At 37.3% G+C, this 24,094-nt stretch overlaps 1 protein-coding gene across 5 annotated transcripts in view; it reads left to right on the plus strand.

Moving 5' to 3' along the window:
- LOC134058192 (ephrin type-A receptor 6) overlaps nt 1-24,094 on the plus strand; it is a 363,450-nt gene that overhangs the window by 238,633 nt on the left and 100,723 nt on the right. For all 5 annotated transcript variants that reach the window (XM_062515303.1, XM_062515306.1, XM_062515307.1 and 2 more), the window contains one exon: nt 8,039-8,163. In XM_062515303.1, the coding sequence (XP_062371287.1) occupies nt 8,039-8,163 (125 nt within the window). The remainder of the gene's footprint in view (nt 1-8,038; nt 8,164-24,094) is intronic.

The raw sequence follows: 24,094 nt of genomic DNA on the forward strand, positions 1-24,094 counted from the left end.
CAAGTTGTATTTCCAATCAATTTATAGCAGTACCCACGTTACACCAGGAGGCTGAAAACAAAGTTCTCTGAAGAAATGTGTCACCACAGGTTGTCCCCACATCACAGGGCACCTAGCAGAGCTGGAATGATATTTTTAACTTCTATAACACACGGGCTAGAACACATCTTTCTTCACACTGATTAACATCATTATAGTATCAATCTAAATCTGCTGATACACCAGTTTCTCCTGCCTCCTTCTCTTTTAGCACAGTTTTCCTTAAAAAGGAAACCCTATAAGCCACTCTTCCTTCTTTTTTTTTGAAGAATCCTGTGTGTCAGGAATAGTACCCCAGGAAAGCACACACACACACCAATTTTAAATGTGCCACCAGCCGACAGTCAGTGGATCACCACAACGTCTGAGTCAGGAGGAGCAGTGAAGAGCACAACACAGAACATTTGAGGTTGTGAAAGCAGAAGATCTGCTGGCTATGGACGTGATGTTCTGTTACTTCTCCTGCAGGTACCACAACAGACCTTATAATCATCATAAGGAGTGATAGGAAGGGAATGGACTTACCTGGAGTGGCCTCTTGCACCCTTCCCTGGTTTTTGATCCAGAACAACATGCCCAGAAGAAGCCAATGAAGAGAAGCGCCTTTTTCCCCCAGTTATCACGGTTTTTACTGTGCCATTCTGGACAGAATTTGTTACCACCTGTGGTGAGCTCATGTACCAGTCCCTCACAACCTCACTTTTGCCTTCTGCCAAACAAGCAGAGGGCAGCTCTGGTTTGCAGAGAATTGTTCCCTCAGGAATCCCAGTGACCTATTAAAGACCTATTAGGTCTTTAAGTCTCTCATTGCCTCCTGCTGCTCCAGCCCTAAAAGGCAGTGGGGCACTGGAAAGGAGCCAAGAATCTACTTATTCTGATGCAAATCAAAAAGGTTGCTAGAGACCTGTTGATTTGACATTATTTCCATTTGCATGACAGGCAACCTGGTTTAGGTTTTGGTTTTTTTTTTTTGTTTGGTTTGGTTTTGTTTTTGTTGTTGGTGGTGGTGGTTTTGGTTGTTTTTTGTTTGTTGGTTTGTTTGTTTGTTTGCATCTGATTCCTGGACTCACACCCTCCCTGTATGCTTTTTTGAACTGAATTTATTCCTCTTGCTACAGACATACAGAGCATATTAAGTAACTCCTTAAAACATACATTTAGGTAAAGCATTTGTGTGATTAAAAAAAAAAACAAACTTGTAACTAAGATATTTTTAATTGTTCATCATGTTATAAATTGAGTCAAATATCTCACAATGCTTTTTACCTTTGAGGTTTTGCACATAAACGTCATCAGAGAGAGCAGAGCAGACACCCAGTCTTACTGACAGCTGAGAAGTCTTTATTTTATACTGTTGTTTTAAGTATCTTCTACTAAAAGCTACTTTGAAGTATCAGAAGCTGAGTAGGTCCTGTAAAAAGTAAAGATTTAGAAGTGCTTCTGTCTGAAGCTTGAAAAATGGAGAAGGGCAACACATCCTGTAAATGAAAGAAAAATCTGTAGTGTTGCAGAATCGTGTGGATGAATAATTACTGTCTCCTTGCAAAAATCAGCAATAGATGAAAGAGAAGTTAGGCAGCAAGGAAGAAAGAATTGCATTATGGAAAACAAAAAAAAAAACCCAAAAAAATCAAACATGTTGAATGTACATTTACCCTGGAGGAAATCTGGGGGTTGGGTCTGTCATCACCTTTAGCCCATAGCACTGTAGCAGAATCCAGTTTTTGACAAGGGTATGGGGTTTACTTGGCTTCCATCCACCATTTCTGAGCAAGCAAAGGAGATCTGCAAGGGGAAAGACTTTTAAGATGGAGGGAGAGATGATAATTATAACTTGCTGTTTTCAGTAAATGAAGTGCTTGAAAAGAAGCACACTGCTCTGCTGTCTTTTGAGTGCAAACCTTTAGGGAACTAGTATAAGAAAATGAAGTAAAAATACTTTTTTCAACCCCAAACTTGTTAATTTGCTAGCTGTAATGCTTTGTCAGGGAAACACCATGCTCAACTCTGAACTCCAAGGTTAGTACCACTTACAGTATCCCCTCCAAGCATTGTAACTGTGAATTACTACTGAAACGATTTGGAAGATGAGAGACTATTATGGGAAGAATCTAATATCTTATCTAGTCACTGTACTAATTGAAAGCAAGCTTGTGTGGTAAGAAAACAAATTCTTGCTGAATTCAGTATAAACCTGAAAATGTTTCATCCATCTGAACAGCTTTAATATACAGAGATGGGTTATGAACTGGGGTTTTGATTTTTTTATAAAAGTTTAATTTATGTTCATATTTCTGTAGTTTGTTTCCCATGTCATCTTGTGCTTAGGTTTTAGTATTTTATGTTCACACACTCACACTTCTAACAAGAAAGTGCTCACGTATTGCAAATAATGGAACTTACTGACATTCACATTGTATATTAAGATAGCTCAGTCAAAAGATTAAAGAAAATCTCTGGAGCACAACCAGAAGAGAATATAAACAGAGGTCTCCTGAATCCCTATCACATCCCTTGTTTGTAAGATAGTCTTTCTTCCCTTGTCCTACAAAGATAACAACAGAAAGATGAACAAACAAACACAAAATAATGAAAGGATGAACTGAATCTCTGCTGGAGGATTAATAACCATTTTTCAGGAGTGAAGACTGCTCTGGATGATAGACAGCACAACTACATCCTTCACATGACTGATCATATGTTTCACACAAAGCATTAGTAATGCAGGATGAAGGCTTCAGGCCTCTTAACTTGCCTAGAAAATCCTTGGCAAATAGCTCAAATGGGTAAAATACTGGAGGCTCTATCATTGATCAGGAAATGTTGTTTCATTGCTTCCAGTTCTGTTACTGGAGCAAAATGTCTTCTCTAAGATAACATCTTTTTACTGCTTATTGCCTTTCTAATAGTCTTTCTAGAATCAGAAGTAAAAGCAATCATTTCCTTACTGTGCCCTGAAAGAATGTCTTTTTTTGTTGCTGTTTTTTTTTTCCCAAATGTGGCATTGTGAATAAAATCTTGGTGTTCTTTTTATTGATATTTATAGTACAAAATCATACACAGTGTCCAATAGTATAGGAATTGTAATATACTTACAGGCTGGTGAAACACTGTCAAATTATAATAGGATTTTCTGGTATAGAAAAAGTGCAAAGAGTGTTTTTACCATTTGGAAGAACACTTCCGATTTCGACCTTGACACATCTCTCTTCTGTTACACTGATTTCCTAACATTTTTGTTTAATGGGCTTGGAATTATTAGATAACTATAACTTGTGTAGTGTTAGGCATAGTTTACTGTTGGTTTAATATTTTAACCTGTGTTTGAAGCTTGAAGAAGCCCTTTCCTTTCCATGACCAAGAAAATAGTTTTCTTCTGTTTTTGACCCAACACAGTCAGTGTAAATTAGTCATTTCAGCACTGGTATTTCTTCCACCCTCAAGTGTCCTCCTGTTACTGAAAGAACTTGTTCCCCAACAGGAGGAATGCAGGCTCCCTGCAGGATGTTAAAGCAGGTTTCCTGCTCTTTAGGGTGAAACTAGTAGGGATAAATGAGTTTTAAAAGAGAACCAAGGGGTTTGAGTAGAGTTTAGTCAGTGTTTTCCCATAACTGCAGTTGAGAAGTGACTGAGATAGGAGAGGAGGAAGAGGCAGGGAGAGGGGTGAATTCCCTCCTCTGAAAATAAATTATAAAGCCCTGTATTTTGGCAGGTGTGAGCTCTCCTGTACCTTGAAGCAGGCAGAGGTCTCAAGGAAAGAATAACATTTAATTATGTAATCTGTGTTGTTGTTGGTAATGGCAGAGGTTTAGAAACAACAAACTGAATCAAACATGTGATCCCTCCCAAATGGCATTATTTTACATATTGAGACCCCCCGATATTTTACATACTGAGACACACAGCCTTCTCATGAGGATGGTTTCCAAAGGAATGAAGTTGCAGTCCTCCCCACAGCATCCATACAGTTCAGATCCCACTTCCACTTTCTCCACCCCTCTCCAAATTTGTATCTGCTGGCACTTCATTGGTTTGGGGCAAAACAGATACAGTTCACGGGAAGGAAGGAAGGAAGGAGGAGGACAAAACTGGTGCAGAGGTTCTGATTTGATGGTGAATTTTTTAAGAAGAAAGTGACTGAAGGGAGAGGCCTTTGAGCTGCATGGTTTCTGTTCACCAAAGTAAGATTTGAAATGAGACATGAAGGGGTGAAAGATTCCAAGTATAAACAGGTATCAGGTGAGCTTTGGTCATCACCTGCCATAGCATCAGAAGCTTCCTCGCCATGAATTGGGATCCTATAAAAGCTTTTCAGTCCTGGAAACGGGAGACGTTTCTTGGTCTACTTTCAGGAGTGTGAAACAAGAAGTAGTGTAATTAGAAAATGCACTAAAGGAAAAAAAAGCTTCAACAACCCTACAGATCACCTGTTTTGAAATCAGACAGTTATGGATAATGGGAGTCATCTTCAGAAAAAGTTTCTAGAGAAAAGATACTTCGATCCAATCATTGTTTCAAATACACATTTTCTCTTCTGTATGTAGCTCATGAGAAAAAAAAAAGGGGGGGATTCTGAAAAAGAGATGCCAAAGGAATTTAGAATAAAATCAGCTCACTCTGAATTAAACAATGAACTTCCATTATTCAATAAAAAATTGGAAAGACCTAATATCTTATCAGAATAAATTAAATGAGGAGCTCATTTTTAAATGAGGACCACATTGTAGATGACTCATTGTAATTCAAGAAACTTTTAACAGTGTAGAAGAAAACAGATGGTGCAAAGAATCCTCCATACAAAACACAGATCAGTGCTGAGCTCAAGAGCTGGAAACCACCCTTCAGCCTTGGACCAATGGCAAGGAAATGCTGCCCTTAAAGTGATTAAAACCCATGCTGCTCTTCTAAGCATTTCTTTTTTCAAATGGTTTCATTGGGTAACCATATTACAGTTCTCCTGCAGCTACTCGATTTGAAACAACTAATTAAAATAACTTCCCATTAATTCATCATAGGGACATTAGAGCAGTCTTTAGGAATGGGAAAATAGGATTTACCTATCTTACAATCTTCTGGTTAAGAAGAGCTTTAACAATAAGTGGATAGTGGATCTCTAAGGCCTAATTGACTTCTGCTCTGATGAGCAACAGTTTTAAGAAGCTAAAATTTCTCCACAGAAACAAGTGCTCTTTAGCAGCACTTCTCAACAAAAGAAATAGAAACTCAGCTAGCTGTGCTTTTAATTGCTTGGTTTTATTTGTCTGTTTCTTCCCCCAGTACATTTCTGACTGGAATCCTATCTGGCAAAAACAGGATCATCCTTCTGCACTTACAAGAAATGGTAGTGGTGATTCTTCTGTGCCTTTTTGTTAAAAAGTAAACTTTTTTTTTTTTTTTTTTAACCTGATCCAAACACAAATACACTTCTCATATTCACAGCTTTATGTGCACGTCTCTGCATTTGGATTTAGAGGATTCAGTGCTGGCACAGTGTTACAGGTGTGATGTGAGCCTTGCTGTGTGGGACTGTTGGTTTCAAGTGCAGGTCAAGCACAGGTGGTTTAGGGGAGATCTAAAGTAATTTTGTTCTGTTAATTTCCTACTGAGTTGTTGCCCAGGAAGACAACTGGGATTATTTCACATGCTGAAGTTTTGAGAGGATCTTCCAATGCACCACGACTGTGCTTTTGAAATGCACTTCATCAAATGGAAGAATTACTGTGTTGAGCTCAGGCTGAAAACATGCATGAATTATTGTATAAATTTGGAAGTTAGAACAGAAAGAAGAATCCCTGTCATGCAGTACATATGAAAAGCTTGTCAAGTTTATGCGTGTTTAAAGTTTGAAGACATGTAATATCAACAGTCTATATTTTATAAGCCTCAAAGAACCGATAATACCATTTTATCTACAATTTTTCTGTCACCACTCTTAACAATTTTGCAAGGATTGGCTTTTCTGACCAGGGAACTCCCAGATGGAGTGGGATAAAGCTGCAGTGTGCTGGGAAGATGGCCCAGCTGATGCACATCACCTCTAAGCAGGCACACAGGGGGTACCAGATGTATCCTGAAAGTCTCTATAGCTCCCTCAGACCCACCTGTAAATCACAGCTCAATGCCAGTGAATGACTCACAATGACAAATAGTAAAACAGTTTATGTGAGCAGTGCCTTCCTAGGCTGTTGATCAGTGTTTAGCAATTACAAATCCATGTTTGCTAGCTCCTGCTTTCCTTTGAACAGACCTGACTTGGTGTCTTGCTTGGAGAAGTTGATTGTACCCCAGAGAAAAATTTCAAGAGCTGAACTTCACCCTGAGTTTCAATTTTAGCTGAGGGAGTAGTTACACCTACCCAGGGATAACATTTTGGTTCAAATCCTGTGAATGCTTTTTATTTATTAGCTTGTGTTTCTTATTCTGTTCAGTTATTTACATTTTTCTGTTAAATGACTTCTGGAAAACCAGGTTAATTATTTATTCTGCATGGCAGGAATTCTTTTTTCTCTGATACCCTTGCATCAGACCTGTGGTTAAAATGGTAAAAGGGTAGTGGTTTCCTGTGTAAGCTCTTACATTTTGGTAGGTTTGTTTTTTTTTTCCTGGTGTTATGTTTTGAGTTGGGGTTTTTTTCACATTAGAAAGGACCAAACTGTTATCCCACAGAATAGTTATCCAAAGGGAAGACTGACATGAGAGAAGTTGATTTTCTCTCTTTCATAAATGTATTACCACAGAGAAAGATGCACATGTCCCTGTGTAGAGTTTCCCTTTTTTCAAAGGCAAGCACATGATTTTCTTAAGTGTTTGTTTGCATTCTAGAATTTATTTATTGTTTTCATTTCTTAAACTTTCTGAAATATTTACAGGAAAGAAAACTAAGGCAACTAAGGCATGAAATTTTGTGACTAGAAGCAGATTCTCATTTCATTTTCCTAGGGAGATTCTTTCATTCAAAAGATAAAACCAGAAGTCATAAAAATACGTTATTTTTAGGAGACAGCTCCATGGAAACTTGGAAGAAGTTAAGTAAGATTCAGAGGAGAAATGAATGGGGGAGGGTGTGTAGTAAACTGTTATTTTTTAGTGGAAAGACAAATAGTGAAATCTGTGAACCATTTATGGTAGCTCGATTGTTGATCTTAGTTGTGTTCAAGGCTTTTGAATTATATGACTGGGTTTGCTATAACGTTTGGGAAGCTGCACATCAATACTATTAAAACCATATTAGTGTCTGGAGAATATTTTTACATGCTTGACCACATTAATCAAATAAGCAAAGATCGTTTTCTGGAACGCAATATCTTTGCATCATTTGAAATCATTGCAGAGATAACCGTGCACCTTCTCTTCCAAAAAGGCAGAAAAACTGGTTCTTAAAATTGGTTAACCCCAGAGTGAGATAATTTAGCTCTTGGACGTGTCCATGGGTCCCTTCCAGAAGCTGCTTATGCCCCCCAGTTTGCCCAAACCCCAGTCTCTTCCAGGGGTCTCCTGGAAGAGCCAGCTCTTGGCGCACACAGACACCTCACCCAGGGCTTTGCCAGAAATGCCCTTGCTAGAAATGCCCTTGCCAAAAAGGGATTAATTGCATCTGTTTTATGCTGTGTCACTTTATTTTACCCCAAAGAATAAACTGAATGTACATCCTAAGCAGCTGAATTATAACATTTAATGAAGATTAACCTGCATGCAGAATACACTGCCTCTGAAATGTTGTTCTGCCTGGTTGGGGCAGGGCCCAGCCCAGGCTTTCCTTTCTGTATTTTTGCACAGAGCCATTTTTCAGAAGCTGCTCTGCTCTTCAGCAGAGGAGTTACCAGCGTGTACTTGAGACATTAATTCCAGGTTATATGGTTTCCCTGAGAATTGCCATCTGTCATGCTTTTCTGTCTGGAGGTCACTCCAAGTTGCCTCGGGTTGGTATCCTCAGACAGGAGGTTGGAAGGATAAACCGTGTGCTTCGTCTTTAACCCTTAGTTATCCTTTTCCCTTTCAGCACCCACCTTGATAGGTATGGTAAGGAAGGACTGGGCTTCCCAAAACAGCATTGCCCTCTCCTGGCAAGAGCCGGACTTTCCCCATGGAGCAATTCTGGACTACGAGATCAAGTACTATGAGAAAGTAGGTCTCACTTACAGCATCACCCACACTCAGACCCTAAAGAGCAATGTGTTTCTTATTTTTAATAGTATTCTTAAAAAACTTTTCACTTGACCCCACATACAATGCTGTTTTATGCCAGACGTATTATTTTGTGCTGATTTTTTGTTGTTTTGCTTCTGACTTGTTAATGACTGTCTTGTTTCACATCAGAATTGAGTAGAGCAGCAAGCAGATCGTATATTTACCTGTCTCATAGTAACTACATTTACAAACATGATAAATGGATCACATGCTTGAACACATTTTGATTTATGGACTTTAAAAACTTCACATTAGAGTGGCACTGATGCAACGGAATCAAAGTGACTGGGAACATGATTACACTTTAAGGCAAAAGATGTATTTATTTATTATTGCTCAATAAAGCAATAATATGTGCTTAAAGGATAGGTTGTACCAGCCTTGTTTAGAGGGTTGCAGAAGGTTACAAGAGAGAGAGAAACTGTTGGATTTCTGGTGCTCTGTCAAAATTAGGCAATTTCACACAGAAGAGAGCTACGATACACATTACAAGTAAAGGTACAACACACACAGCATGCATTGGGAAAGCCTAATTTGAAGCCTCCCTCTCCATAAGCACAAAGCACATTTGGTCATTTCCAATTGCTACCAGTAAAAAATTTGTGCTGCCCAGTGCCTTCAATCCTGAAGACACAGATAGGAATTTTTTGGTGTCTGTACCTTAAACAGTTCTCTGCTAAGTCAGTTCTTGCTGTTTCCCTGTCCCCCTCTGAAGTCGTAGAGCAACTGATGTGCATCGATGAAGATCACAAAGAACAGACATACAAACCAAGTCAAGAAAGAAAGTATTAAGGATCTTGGGCTCTGTAAATATCTGAGAATTTTTATACTTCTCTATTGAGATTATGCAATTTTTATGATGCAGAAGAAAGGGTAAACTGGAGGAAAAAACAACAATTTAAATAGAGCAGCTAGAGGGAGAAGACAGATTGCTTAGAATATTTGGTAAACCAAAGCAAGGAAACCTGTTTTCCTACACTAATGGAAGTTCTTCAGGTTCTGATCCATTATGACTTGAACTTTTCTTCATTGATATTAAAGAGGTGAATTAAACAGAACAAATTGTGACATGTTATTCAGCTGAATAGGAACAGTTCCAAAGATCTGTAGCTGTTCCTATGGATGTTAAATTATAAAGCTTATATATGTATTTAATAAAATCCTTTCTCAATGGATTATGTGCCAATACCAGTCAGTGCTGAGTGACAAGGCAAATAATTTTTCTAAGAGGTCTACTTGCTCCTTAGCCTTGACCAGTGTGCAGCAAGACTACATGCACAGGCTTTATGACCCTTTTCTAGATACAGTTTAAACCACTCTTACCTGTTTTTATGAAAAAAAAAAAAAAGAGAGAACAATTTTCTTTGTCCTCCCTTTAAAATATTTAAAATATATAAGGAGCATCTTCTATCTGTAAACTCTTTCCTCTGAGGTCAGAGGACATAAATGCACTGCTGGCACCTTGCAGTGCTGTGGCACAGATGTAATTTGCAAGACCTCTCTTGGAGACCAGGTTCTAGATCAGAGAGATGAATAATCCAGTACTGCAAGTCAGTCTGCTGATTTACAGCATTGAATTGGAAAATGTTATTTTACACCACTTTAATAATATTTAAATCTTGCTTTAATAATATTTAAATCAAAAATCATACATTACACCACTGTCTAAGTGTAGTGGCCAAATGGAAATGAGATTTTATATTGAGAAAGAAAAAGGGACGATTCCTACCTCAAAGCCAGAAAATATTAATATGCACAATTAATTTAATTTCATTAAGCTTCAATTCATTTTTTTTCTTCTACACTGTGGAGATCTGTGTATTAAAAAGCATAGTTAGTGTTATGACAGGGGTAGATGTAGCCAGTGACACTGCAATCTCTCAGCCTTCCCAAGAGCTCTGAAACAGGGGAATATCAGCATTCTTGTTCTCAGCAGAAGTGACAAAATAGGGATGTTGTTGCATGCTCACAGGAAATATGATAAGAGTGAAATAATTTTCTATTGGCTCTAGTACGAATTTATTTACTGGATCTAGTATGGATTTATTTAAGACATCCCTCTTACAGAGAGTAAAAACTGCAGGTAAAGTTGAAGAACATGTTAAATATGAAAAGGTCAGAAATTTTATTAATGTCCTAGAGAGTCAAGAAAAAGGCAGAAAATAGTCTTAGCTACTAATAAATACACTAGATAGAAAAATGGAATAACTTTTGCAATCCATATTTATCCCTTTCTACCTGTCATTTGCATTCAGTAAAGAAAGGAGCTTTTGTTCTGATAAATAATATAAGAAATGGAATGTCTCCATCAAATACAGCCACCTCAAATTCAGCTGACTATATCAGTTTCTTAACTTCTTGAAGCTCTGAAGCATTATGTAATATTCTGAAGTTTTACAAGTATCTACTGCTATTTCTTTTAAGGCTCCTTGTTGACATTTGAAAAATTGTCAGTACATCATTGATGAGCACATTAGGGGAGCAGCCTGCTTTAATTATCTCCAGTAGGAATTCTGTGACTCACAAATGAAAGTTGTCTTGGGCTCCCAAAGTTTCCTGGAAGATAAGTAAACTTCAGAAATCAAATAGCTGCCCAATAAACTGTAAGCACTCCACAAAATGGGGCAGTTTCCAACAATTTCATAAGGAAGACAAATTATTGATGATGAGCATGGAACATAAAGATGCATTTTTCCATGCGTTTCCAGAACAAGCACAGGAAGGGAAGGAGGCTACACTGTGCTTAATTATGCAAGAAACTTATATTTATACTCTTGTAGAATACAAATTACACACAGAGAACTATCAAAAGATCAAGTCCTCTTTGTGAAAAAACACTCTTCTGAGACAGATTACCAAGTTATAAAGAAATAAATTAGAGAAGGAGAGTTATCCAGGGGTCTCAATAAATTCCAAGTATAGAATCATACATTAATTTCAAAGTACAATAAAGCAGTTCAGTGATTTTTCTGCTTTAAAGTACCTTTTCCTATATGACCTCCATTTCTCCAGGGAATTGCTGCAAAACACTGAGAACTTCACAAAATACTGTCTCGAAAAATGAAAATCTTGTGACAATAACAAAATTTCATTGTGAGCCAGATGTACAGATTTGTAGTTTCTTATTTAGGAGTGCACATTTTTATGTGGTTATCTAATAAGAGGTCATTTTGTTCTGCAGCCTTTCAGCCAAAAATGCAGTGAACAAAATCTAACCTAGGACATGATTAGAGAGCTGATTTGGCCTGAGAGAAGAAAAATTCCTTGATGTTCAGTCCAAGATTCTCAGAGTTCTGTCACAGCAAAGAGAAAGGTTTTTCCATTGTTTGAATAGTTGTGTGATATAACCAGGGAGAGAATATCATGATCCTGAAATAATTGCCTTGTTGAGGCCTGGTAGTTGAAATACCTGATTTCAGGTAGATTATGAATCATTCTGAAAACTGTGCCTTGGATAGTAAGTGAGTCTTTACAGCAACACACAGAAGATCTGTTAAATGTTTTCCCATTGAGATCTAAGACGTGCTTGTAAAAGCATTTCTTCATAGACCTTCTTTGGGGTCTTGAGATACTAAAAATTGCAAATTATCTCTGTTGATACAGGGTGTCTGCCCAATTCTGCACTCTGTCCATTTTATTTCATTATCCCACAAACACTAATTCTAAAAGAAAAAGTGTCTCATGGGCAGTATTGTCTTTCCCTTTAAAAATCAATATAATCTCAATGCCATTGCTAATTGCAATTAATTTTTCTTTTATACTTTAAGCAATTACTCAGGCTCTGACCAAACCTTGCACTATTTGCAAGATTCCAGGGCATCATAATCTCTTTACCTCTCATCAAAAGGGTTTCATATTTGAGGCAGATGGAAGAGTGGGGCCTTGTTAGAGCCTTGTAATGACAGCGAGTCCTTCTAGGAATTCCCTCATGGGAAAGGGAACACAGCACACAGTGGATATAAACCTCACCAGCTGCACTCCAGGTTGTGCAGCTGAACTGGAAAATGCTTTTTTCTTCCCCTTTCCATCCAAACCCATAAAGTTAATCATCAAAAATTAATGCTCCCTAAGACCTGTATTAGGCATACCAAGCTGTGCACGTATCAGCAACTGTATTAAGTTTGTTCTCCCACGTGGCCCAAGCACACCAGCTGGATTACATTTCCTGTTACACACAAGATAACATATAATTAGCCAAGGAAGGCCCTCTTTAGAGAATGGATTTTAATGGAATGTACCCAAGCAGTAACACAAGGCATTGCAGTGAAATCTCTATTTAGAGAAACCAGAGAATATCTTTAGCATCAGGAGTTGGAGGAGAGGGCTGATATTTCTTTGCTTTCTTGTCCTTTGATGAAATTTAAAGACAAAATTAAAGCCTTTGCCAAAATACGTCATTTTGTTGGGAGACTCAATTTGCAGCTCACAGGCATTTTTCACATTAAAAAAATTATCCACCTCCACAGGACAGTGAGTGGACAGAATATACAGAAATGTCAGATATTACTTTTCCTTCATCCCAGGATTCTTTAGAGTTGAATTAATAAACAGAAGTGAGAAAATAACTGAGCAGTAGAGGCAAGGGGGAAATTAGTTTTCCAGTGAGATTTGAAAAAGAGATGAAGAGCTGATGAGGCAGAGAGATAGAGGAAAGTACCAGATTTAAAGAATTAGGAAGCAGCATGACCTTGTTAATTTTTCTATCAGTCTACAGCTGTCTTCACTTAACTTATACAAGAATTTATGCTCAGTTGTAAAATCTAATATTGAACCAGACTGCTATTTCTTTGAGTAATCATTAATAAGAATTAAAATGAGCCATCCTGAATTTGAGTGACAGACCTTTAGGTAAGTTACACGATAGGAATAATGAGAAATTTTAAGACTCTCAATGCATAATGTTTTGAATGACAGAATTATTTTTATAAGAATTAATACGGAAAATTATAAACATCATGTGATTCATCCCAGTTTAGAGGACACCAGATGTTCCTCTGTGTCTTCTCCAGCTAAGGAGATATTGCATTATGATCTTCTCATATTAATTAACCTTACGTTGCTTGAGTATGGTCTGGAATCAGCCTCAGTGAACAGGAGCCACAGGTGCTCTCGTTAGATAAAACAAGGACATTTCTCATAAGAAGCCACCTCATGTTGATCAGATTCAGTCCTCACAATTTCTGGGTTGAATTTTGAAACACGAAGTAAAATCAGTCATTCCTCTTGTAGAGCCCTCTGCTTTTCTGTGAGGTGTGTATGGCATGTGTGAAGTTCATTGACCCTCAGCCTCCCTACTGCTGAAACAACCAAACCTCTCCAGTCTCCCCACCTCTTTAGTCACTATTTTGCACAGCGTTTAACTAAGTTAGAAGGAACACATTTTTTTCAGACACGACTGTTACAACTCCCCTATTTCCTTTAAGCACCAGCTGTTACTCTTTTGGTTCAGATTTTTCTTTTATGGCAGATTTTTATATCATGAAGAATATGCAGCAGCTCCCAGTGGCATGAGGCTGAAAGGGAGCCTGGCGGATGTGTGACATTATCCCTGGGCAGAGGTGGTTTGTGTGGTAGTGGTGTGGCTGGGTTCTTGGCATGTGCTGGTTCTTTCTCTGGGCATTTTCCTTTATTGTTGCTATCCTGCTGGAGCGTCCTTGACAGCCTTGCACAGTTTTAAAGGCAGCATCAGTGATAGGACTGGGGAAGAGGTACAGACTGACAACAGCAGGGATAAGCATCTGAGCACTTCAGCTATCATTCATTGAGTATGGACAGTATAAAAAGCTGTTTGCTTCAAATGATCAGCTGGGCAATTTTTAACTTCATGCTAATAATTTATTTTTTTATGGACCGTTTTCTTCTGTAATACTTTTCAAATTATTCAAATCATTTAAGGCATAAGTAGCAATCTGCTGCCTGCAAGTAAAATGTTTCTCATATGACTGGAATGAAGAAATGTAGGACTCATGCAATAATACATTTTCATTACATTTTCAACGTTTATCATCATAACAAGAGTGATGAGTATTTGGGATGTACAGGAGCTTTTGGACAGTAGTTTTAGGCAGCCCTTAATGTTTGTTCATGGCATGTCACAGGGAGGCACCAGGGCTCTGAGCAGCACCTCAGGCATTCTCGGCCCTTCTTAGCTCCTGGGAAACGAACCATGTCTGCTGAATGTTTTAAAAAAATAATCACTACAAATGTGCTTTGGGATATAATCATTAAAATGAAATCTCCTAGCTTATTTTAGCATAGTAAGTGGTGTTAAACAAGTTTCTCAGTTTTTTCTGTTCCGCTGTTATTAACCCAGTTTCCCAAGGGAAAAAATGTAAAAGCCTCAGATTCTAAAAAGAGAAAAAAATAATAGGTCTCAGAACTGTTGAAAATGAGAGTGACTAATTACCAGACTGTCTGACCAGATATAATTTTTGCCTGCAGGAAAGAACCTAAGGACCTTGCAGCAGCCATTATTAATGACACCAATGTAATTACTATTAGGAGAAAAAGAAATCTGGCATCTAAATATCAATTACATGCAGCAAAGAGTTTATCAAAGAAGTTCTAGGCCAGGCCTCTATTAGATGCCTAGTTTGGCTTGTCTACTAATCATTGTTGTCAATTATTTCAAAACAGCTTCTGAACTTTTGTATTTAATAATAAAGTAGCCTGTAGAGGTATTGCTGTTGTTCCTGCTGAACCAAAAATTCTCAATGGGAAGTATAATGCTGTTTAAGCAAGCCTGGTGGATTTGATATTTCAAATAAACCCCATACTTAAGTCTTTGCTGATCTTGTGTTCTTGCCTGCAGCCAATACCATTTTCTCCAAGGAAAATTACATGTACAGTGCTTATTCCAGTAACTGCTAGAAGAGCTGCACAAATGCAGAAAGAGTGTATTAATGGTTTTGTATAAGTGGTTTTCAAATGCTTTCAAGGGCATAGGAATAAGCATAGGAGGTATGCAAACTATTGCAACAAACACAGCTAGTTCCATACCTCAAATAGAGCTAAGAAAGCTAAATCCATTTATGACAAAGATTGGTTGCTAATAAAAGGAATTACTAAATGCGTTTTTCTATGCTTTACAGCATTTGAACCTCAGGAAAAATAGTTTTCAAAATTGTGCATTGACACAGCAAGAATAATAATAATAATAATAATAATAATAATAATAACAATAATAATAATAATGTTAACCTCAGGAATCAGTGTTAATCTTAAGTATGTGCTTAGGTGGGGTCAGAAATCAGAAGCAGCTGTTTTAGAGAGCAGAAAGTTCCAGCTAGATGATTTTGATGACTCTGCTGTAAAAAACAAATATTTTCTCGTCAGAGAAAATGTATCAATTTCACAAAAGAAAGTCGTAAGGAGTTTAACATGTTTAATCCTAAATTATAGAGAATGTACTCCCAAAGCATTTTATTTTTGTTGTTTCTGTTATTATAAACTGCCTGCAGTGTGTTCCCCTTTGAGTTTAGGTGCAGTAAGTTTTAGTTACAAATCATAATAGAGTTGGAGTTCCCTCCTTAAGACAAATTCAGGAGTCAAATTTGGCTTTTAAAATTTAACAGATTTTTACAAAAAGGATGGCAAGTTTTGTGAGCAATGACCTAAACATAGCAAACATACCTACCAAAAGATGGTCATCTAAATGAAAGTAACATCCTTATTTATAAATTAAATACAATACCTAGATCTCCATCTCTCTGAAACTAGTCAGAATGTTTCCTTTAGACTTTCTTAAAATGCAAAGTAGCTTAAAAGTTCTTAAAAATCATCTATGACTCCAAACTCTTTTAAAAACTGAAGCTGGAAGAGTGCTTTTCGTAATACACAAATGACTCACAGTTCATAAATTGTTGATTTGCAGCCGTAAAGGTGGATTCACAGATTAAATCAAGATACCTACCTTGAGACATGAGTTTATATCTTTGTCTAAATGAAGGAGTGTTCAGATATCATTTCATTTACAGTTTTTCCTGCAATATTCAATGCATTCAAGAGATGCCTGGGAGGTACAAAGGTATGCATCATTTTGGAGAGTAAAACCAAAAAAAGGTCCTTTTTGTCTTCTGTCTCTTTTTTCTAAGACTGCATTGCAGTTGTACTTTAATCACAGAAAAGGACAGGATATTAGTTTTCCTCTTTGAATGGTCTTTTTTTTCACATTAAATGAAGATTAAGCCCCTGACTGTGTAATTTTAGCAACCTTTTTTTTATTAAGTAGCAGTTTTCCCAAAGTAGTCATTTCTGGGAGAAGAGAGATATATCCAGAGGGAAAGAGGAAGCTCAATTTACGGAGAGCCCCTACATTTTAATGCACTAAACCACTACTTTCCTCTTTAATATCAGTGTAATCACTTTACTATGTATTAAACAGAAATGATGGGTTTGGTGTGGGGATGCGGTTGTTGGAATCAAAATGACCATTAGAGCAGCTTTTAATTTAAATTAATAATTTCATTTGCCAGTTTGAATTCACAGAAATTGTGCCTTATTCAGTAACACCCATGTAGTTTAGTTAGGTTTGCACCTGAATAAACCCACAGATGTTTATTTGATTGATCAAAAGAAGCAAAATGTTACACTTCTCTCTTTTTCTTTTGCTTTTTTTAATGTATTTGCATTAATAGTTTCAAAGTGCCCTTTCTTGATGTGCTTGTTGGTATGGCTGAGTTAACAACCTATTATTATGTACTCCTTACCGAGCTGTTAATAGCTTTAGAGTCTTTTGCAGGAATTCACCTGCTGCTCATAAACACATTTATGTTGCTGTAGGAACTTCACCAGGTTGATGCATCTTGTATTTGTAATGACCTTGCACAAACTACCTGGTTTTTATGCATCTATAAGTATTCATATTATATTAACAAAATGATTTAGTGGCTGGGGAAACTCTTTTTAAAAACGTATGGACATCTATCTGTGAATTTTATTAATATTTTTTCAGATTTTTTTCTAGTTGCTGTTTTTACCACCACCAGAAATTATATTTCTGCTGAAGTTAGCTACATCAGAAATGGGCACTTCCCAAAAAAATTGAGCAAAAACCTGCTTTGTCAGTTTTGAAAGTGCAAAATCAGCTTTTTGGTTTACTCGCTAGTTTGTTGACTTTGCCCTTGAAATTCATGTTCAATTAATTGGAAAAAAAGATTGCTGTTTTTGCTTTACACCCCATTAACTCACCGAGGTGTTTGAAGAAAACATAAACTTAAGGAATATGTGGCATTTATTGTTGATGTATTGCCAAGTTCTGCACTACAGACGTGAAACCAGAGGTGAATTCAGCCCTTCTGAGTTGGCATTACAAGACAGATGTTTGCTGTTGGCCTGCATTTAGACACAAAAAGATGTATGCATGTGCTCACAAATACACCAAAAATTTGATATTTCAGTGACTTTTCAATAGCTATCATATGTTTATATCTGCAGAGGATTGTATAATGAAAAGCAATACACAATCTCTATATAGAGATCAGCAGGTTCCCTCTTGCCTCTGATTTATTATTTGTGTTGCAGTGATTAAAGTCAAACATTAGCTGGTGTCAGACTTTGTGTTTTAGAGCTAAAATTGTTCCTCCAAAATTGATTTTTGTTGGATGGCTGAAATCTATCTTAATATTGTCAACATTATTCTATCCTTATAAATCCAAATTTTCTTTGAAAAGGGAAGTATTTGTCCCAAAGAAGTGTATTCACAGTTAGCATATGAAAGACTTGTTACCATTTTACATTCATATGGTCTGAAATTAATTACTCCAGTCATTTTTTTCCAGAATAGCAAATCTGAATAGCAATCTGAATCAGTTCCATCTATAAAAGTAGATATTTTGCTTACTTAAACAGAAGTGATAGCTTTATTAATACCACTGAATTTGTTTTCAAGCTGTTGTCTATCAATAGGGATCTCTTCTGAATTTGCCAGGCAAATTCAGGAGCAAGGGAACATTCAGTAGCAAATGAAAAGAGAAAATTCTGCATTAGTCTGCTCTTCTAATATTGAAAGTTATTTATGTAGAAGATTCAAACTAAGCTTAAACCAGTCTTAAAATAAGCCCTGTCAGTCGACCTGCCCTAACATCCTAAAAAGCTGAAACACATCTTAGAAAGGAGTTAGAGAGGCATGATTCCACGAGAGGTTTTCAGTACAGAATGTGGTTTTTACAAGGGTGTTTGTTGAGCTGCAAACATCCCACAGCAGTTAAAATTTCCCACCAAGGTGTTCCAAACCTGATGAAATATTCAGCACTGAAAGGGAAACCTAATCCAAATCCTGGCCCCTTGTGAATATTGTAGGAATTCTGAAATTAGGTGAATTAAATGAATTTGTCATCAGCACTGTGAGAGCTGACTCAGTGCTGTACTCTATTTTTGGATTGGTAGAATCACTTGATTTTCACAGCTTTGAACATATGTTGTGGGTTGTTGGGTTTTCTTTTTTTTGGGGGGGGGGAAGGGTTGGGGTTTTTTTGTTTGTTTTTTTTTTTGCTTTATTTTGTAGGGGTTTTTTTGTGGGGGGTGGGTGGGGCGTCAAAGTAGAGCACTGGCTACTCTGTACTGCAGCAAGTCACCTCACTGAGGAAGACTGCTGAAGGATTGGATGATTGCTTTGTACTGAAATTCCACTTCCTTTGCAAGATGCTTCTTTGCCTGTAAGTTGCCTTCACACTTGAGTAGGAAACGGGGTCACCACAGTTTTGAGCCCTGCCGTGAAGGGACGCAGCAGTTCCGTGTGTGCAGCTGCGATGTTACCCAGCTGATGATGCTGGGTGTGAGAAGACTGCCTGCCCCATGGCTCAGCAACTGGGACACCTTCAGGTGTTTGGACTGTGACTTTTTTCACATCACATGAGTTGTCTCTCTTTTTTAATCTTTCTTCCCCAGTCTTGCATTTTTAGTTTAAATATTTCATTATCCAGTGACCTACTTCCCATCTGTAACTAAAAGTACGCTTCTATGATATACACAGATATACTTTGAAATTGACTGAACATACTACTGATATTGATTATTATTCACTATTTCTTATAGACAAGAAACTAAAGTATATTCAATAAAATAGTCGGAAGTGGATTTTAAAAAAATCCCCGCTGCATTTTTTTAAACACAGTTTGTAATTAAACTTGTTGCCTAGGGATGTTTTGGAGGCCGCAAGCAAAATTAGTTCACGGAATAATTAAGGAAATTCATGAAAGAAAAGTCCATGAGCTGTAAAACACAATGAAGCAAATTTAGTTAATTCAGAAAGCCACTAATCTGCAGATTGCTGGGCCCTGGGGAAATGCTGAGCATGGGGAGAAGGAACCTGCAGTGCCAACGCTGAGTGTCAAGCCTGCAGAGGCACCAGCACCTCATTCAGAATTGTGGACTGTGAACCTCATGCACCAAAGGGATGACTTGGGAATCAGCCCACTGGCTGTATATCCGTAGTTCTCTCTTGTTTCACAGCAAAGAAAGTCTCAGAAGCCTTCCAATCTTCGAATTTTTGGGATTGCTTCTGTTTCCTGTTGCACTGTATTTGTCAGCAGGTTTATTACACCATTATGAAGTAAACCGTAGCATTAGGTATCCCAAGAGAGACTGTGATTCACTCTCCTAAGGTGAATTTTGAGGACTACTTGAGTTGGATTTTGACATTAGAAGTTTAGTTCGTGCTTGCAGTAGCTTCCTGCTTCTTTCCAACTGGAAAAGAAAACTTAAATGAGTGAAAAAATAGGAAAAACCTTCGAGGCAGCTGGAGAGGCTGGCACTTTTATATGCAGAAGTTAGAGAGACTTTTGGAGATCCTGGTGCAGAGGTTTTCACTGGTAGATATTTTTAATTAGCAAACAACTGTTATCAGAGTAGCTCATTACTGCCGGAAAAAATGGGATTTAATATCTGTGTTCATTTGACAACTCAGGCCATGTTCTCCAGCTGCCTCTTTTATATGCTGGATTGCATCCTGTTCCATCCCTACCTTAGGGCACAGACCTGTTTTTATTTCATTTTAATCTCCTTGTCAGGACAATCAGCTCTGTCCTGTCTGCTGCCTTCACACCTGGCAGTCCCACTTGGCCCAGCGTGTGAACCACACAGCTTTTGCTCTGCCCACCCCTCACCTCTCTGTGCTGGAAAGAATTTTAACACTGTTTTAGAGCCTCCCTGTCCTCATCTCTCTCCTCATTTAATTTTCTGCTTTTCATGGTTCACCTCACATCAACTCATTTCTGTCTTTCCAAGTATATAATCCAATTAAAATGAAGTTTGTCTGGGGCTTGACCTTTCTATATTTTCTTTATGATTGGTTACCTGTTCTTCCCCTTTTCACATTGACAGCTTCACTTTATATATGGAGAAAGCGATGAGCTGACTGACAGGCAACCAAAATACAAAATATTGAATGGCCAGACAGGTAAAGGACACTTGAGTGTTTCAGCTCAAACTGTTACATCTCAGATTAATCAGGAGGGAGGCCAAGGAGGGAAGGGAGAGGGTTACAACCTGAAGGGGCTGATGCCTTTAAGTGCTGCAGATTTCTCCTCTGAAGCAAACACTAAAGCCATTGGCAATTTTCTCTGTGGCCCTGCTTTTTTGCTGCCACAGTTTTCTGCGTACTTTAGATTGGTCCTCAGATCTTCCCAATCACTTTTCTAAACTTACTTCAAGTTTGTGGTTCAGCTAAAAACCAGAGATATAAGGGTTTTTAGGAAGAATGTACTTTTTAAGAATCTGAAAGGTATCTTTTGCTTTTTGTTCTCTTATTTTAATTTTTTGTACAGTAAAGAAAATTTTTCTTATTCTATGTTACAGTAAAAATTTGCCCAGTCCTGTTGATCAGATTGTAATCAGTAATTAATGTTAGAAGCACTTTTTGAACCTTTGAGACTTCTCTAAAATATCCTGCCAGCATTCCTGTTAATTGATGTACTGTAGGTCAAAATAGGTTTCTAGGAGAAAAACACACACAAAATTAGTGAATATAAAGAAGCTTTCAAAGACAGACACTGAGTTCCACAGGTGTAGTTAATTTTATTGATTTCAGTGTAATTAGTCCTTATCTACAACAATCTGTGTGCAGTGACAAAGGTGCTGTGACTAGAGGCAACAGGCATTCAGAAATTGGATTATGAAAATATTTTATTGTGAAGAAAGAAAATACTTTTTGAGAATTATTGGGGGGATATTAGTTGTGAGAAGAACATAGGCTCTATTAATCAGAGGCAGTTTCCATAAATTAGAGCTGTGGGGACTCTGTTTATTGATCTTAGTAAGTAAGTACAAACTAGTTTGATGTTATTTGTCTTTAATAGAGTCTATTTGAACTGATTAATCAATTAATGCCTATACCTAATAATTAACTACTGTGTTATCCTAATGGGTAGCACAGCATTAAAGTTGAGCTGACTATGGAGTGCTACCATAGCTGATCCCATGGGAAAAGTAAGGAAGAATTTGGAGATTTCATTGCACACTGGACTAGAGCTATGACCAGTAAAAAATGCTGTCTTTGAGAATCATGGTCATTGTTTTAAAATAATGATGCTTCCTCTGTAGGTCACACTGTGTGTGTTCCTCAGATTGATGTATCTGGAAAGGGGGGAAGATATAACCAAATGGTCTCATAAACTTTCTTGTTTATTATTGGTGCTTTTATTAAAAATTTATAGTGCCTGAATCATGAAACTCCAAATCTCTCCTTTAATGCGGTACTTACTCAGTTTTGACATTGTGCTTCAGTGTACAGGATAAAGACCCGGTCCCTGTGGTATATAGATTTAATCTCTATTAGTACTTCTTTCAGTTAAATAACAGTGCTCTGAAAAGGCCAGGCAGGATTATGTGGCTTAATACAGAATTTTCGTGTTGCAGGACAATAGATATAAACTAAAAAAAATATGTTTGCAAACAGCTGATAGTAAACTCAGTTACTCTCCCTGGATTCTTTCTGCACACACACACATTGAAAATTGTGGCTACGATAAGTCTCTCTTAGCTGGCAGAAGCTTGGGAAATCCCTTTCCCTGGGGTCAGTTTAAGAAGACTTTTGTTACTCATGACACTGAATGAGCTGAATACTTCCATTGTCACTCCTAAAATAAGCTAGACTAAGAGTATATGGCTCCCATTATTTATTCTAAATCATGGAAAATAGTATTTGGTATCTTTTTAAATTACCTAACTAAGGACTGATACTATTTTTATTAGAGCCATGTCTCTTTTTGCCACTCAAATATTAATGGTGACAAATCTTCTATGCCTGAAAATGCCAGAATTTCATCAATGCTTTAGTGGTAAAGTTAATCTTTTAAGGGTTATTTCAGCACTAAAAGCAAAACCTGGAATTTCAGCTTTAATTTCTATTGATTTGTTTTTCACTAATGGTTTTGAAATGTATATTTTTTTTTTCTCACCTATAACATCAGAATGTAAACTCTTTGCCATAGGAGTCTAAACTGATTAAAGGTCATTACATTTTGGTTAGCTTTTATCAATATTTTTCCTATATGTGTCTGCAAAGTCTTCATTTCTGTGCTCTCTTCCTCTGTACTGAGGTGGGGATAAAATTGGAGAGCAATTTGTTCAGACAGGTGAGGCATGTGAGAGTTTATCTATTTATTTACAATTGTTAATGTTATTGGGGGAATCCCCTTTCTTTTAAGTATATGGGAAAAAATGGTACTGATCATCACAATAATAGAACATCTGGATATTGACTGCTACTCTGCTATACTGCAGAGGCAGAAAGAATTTCATTAATATTTATCCTTTGATGGTACTACTCCATTAAATTAGGTTGTCTAGTCTTAGACCATTAGCACCATTCTGCCTTCCACTCAGCCAGTCTGTTTCTTTAGATATGGGAAAATGCCTTATCTCTAAAACCAAGTATAAAATTAGGATATATACAGATTGAGATAGGCAGAGGTGGCTGCAGGAAAGAATTTGATTCTGAAAGGTTTTCCTGTTCATGCACAGGGGAGACTGTCATGGATTTGTGAACACTGTCCCTCATAATCAGAACAGAATCTATTTACAAGAAGAATTGTACAAACAATAAGAAAAATACAATTTCCTTAGAAACAGAGATAGCATTTTCAAAATTCGTAATATAATTCTGTTTAACTTGGATAGGTAGTCAAGATTTAGTATTGCACTGTGTAATAACATTGGCATAGCTTGCATTTGGGTTATATTTATGTTCTAATTACAGATTTTCACCAAGATAAATTTGCAGCAGGCTATGGAAAATGTCTTATGAATTTCCTCATATCAGATCATGTAGTTATATGAGTACATTATATTAGATAGACTCCTTTAATTCATGTTTAACCCATCAGCCCCTGTGTTCTCAGAATTGCTTCTTGTGAGTCCTTTGCCATCGTAATATCACAAATGCTGTTCCTGATACTGATGTAAAGATCAGAGCATTTCTTGTGTCCCTTTTCTTTTTCTGAACACTGAAGCATACACAGCAGCCTACTATATATTATCTTATTTCTTATGGGCCTTAGGAGGTACAGCAATATCAGTTAAACATATGTTTTATTTAGCAGATTTTGTAGTAGCCCTCTGTAGTTAGCCCTCTGTTGACCTTTCCCATTGGTTCTGGCCCTGGCACTGTCTAGGTCAGAAATCTAGCACGAGAGATAGATGCTTCTAGCACACAAAATCATGCTTCCTTTTGATGCAAAATAGGGTGTATGATAAGTGGGTTGATAGATATTTTGCCACAAACTGAAAGCAGGATCTGGGAAAAGGATGCACTAACATCCAGGAAGTACACTGAAGGCCTTCAGTTTAATATTCACTTTTTGAACACGGAGTCCGTGCAAAGGTGATTGCATATGGTCTGTAGCAAGAATAACACAAAGTGTCCCATACT

Source organism: Cinclus cinclus, chromosome 2, assembly GCF_963662255.1.
Source record: "Cinclus cinclus chromosome 2, bCinCin1.1, whole genome shotgun sequence".
Classification (NCBI taxonomy): Eukaryota; Metazoa; Chordata; class Aves; order Passeriformes; family Cinclidae; genus Cinclus; species Cinclus cinclus.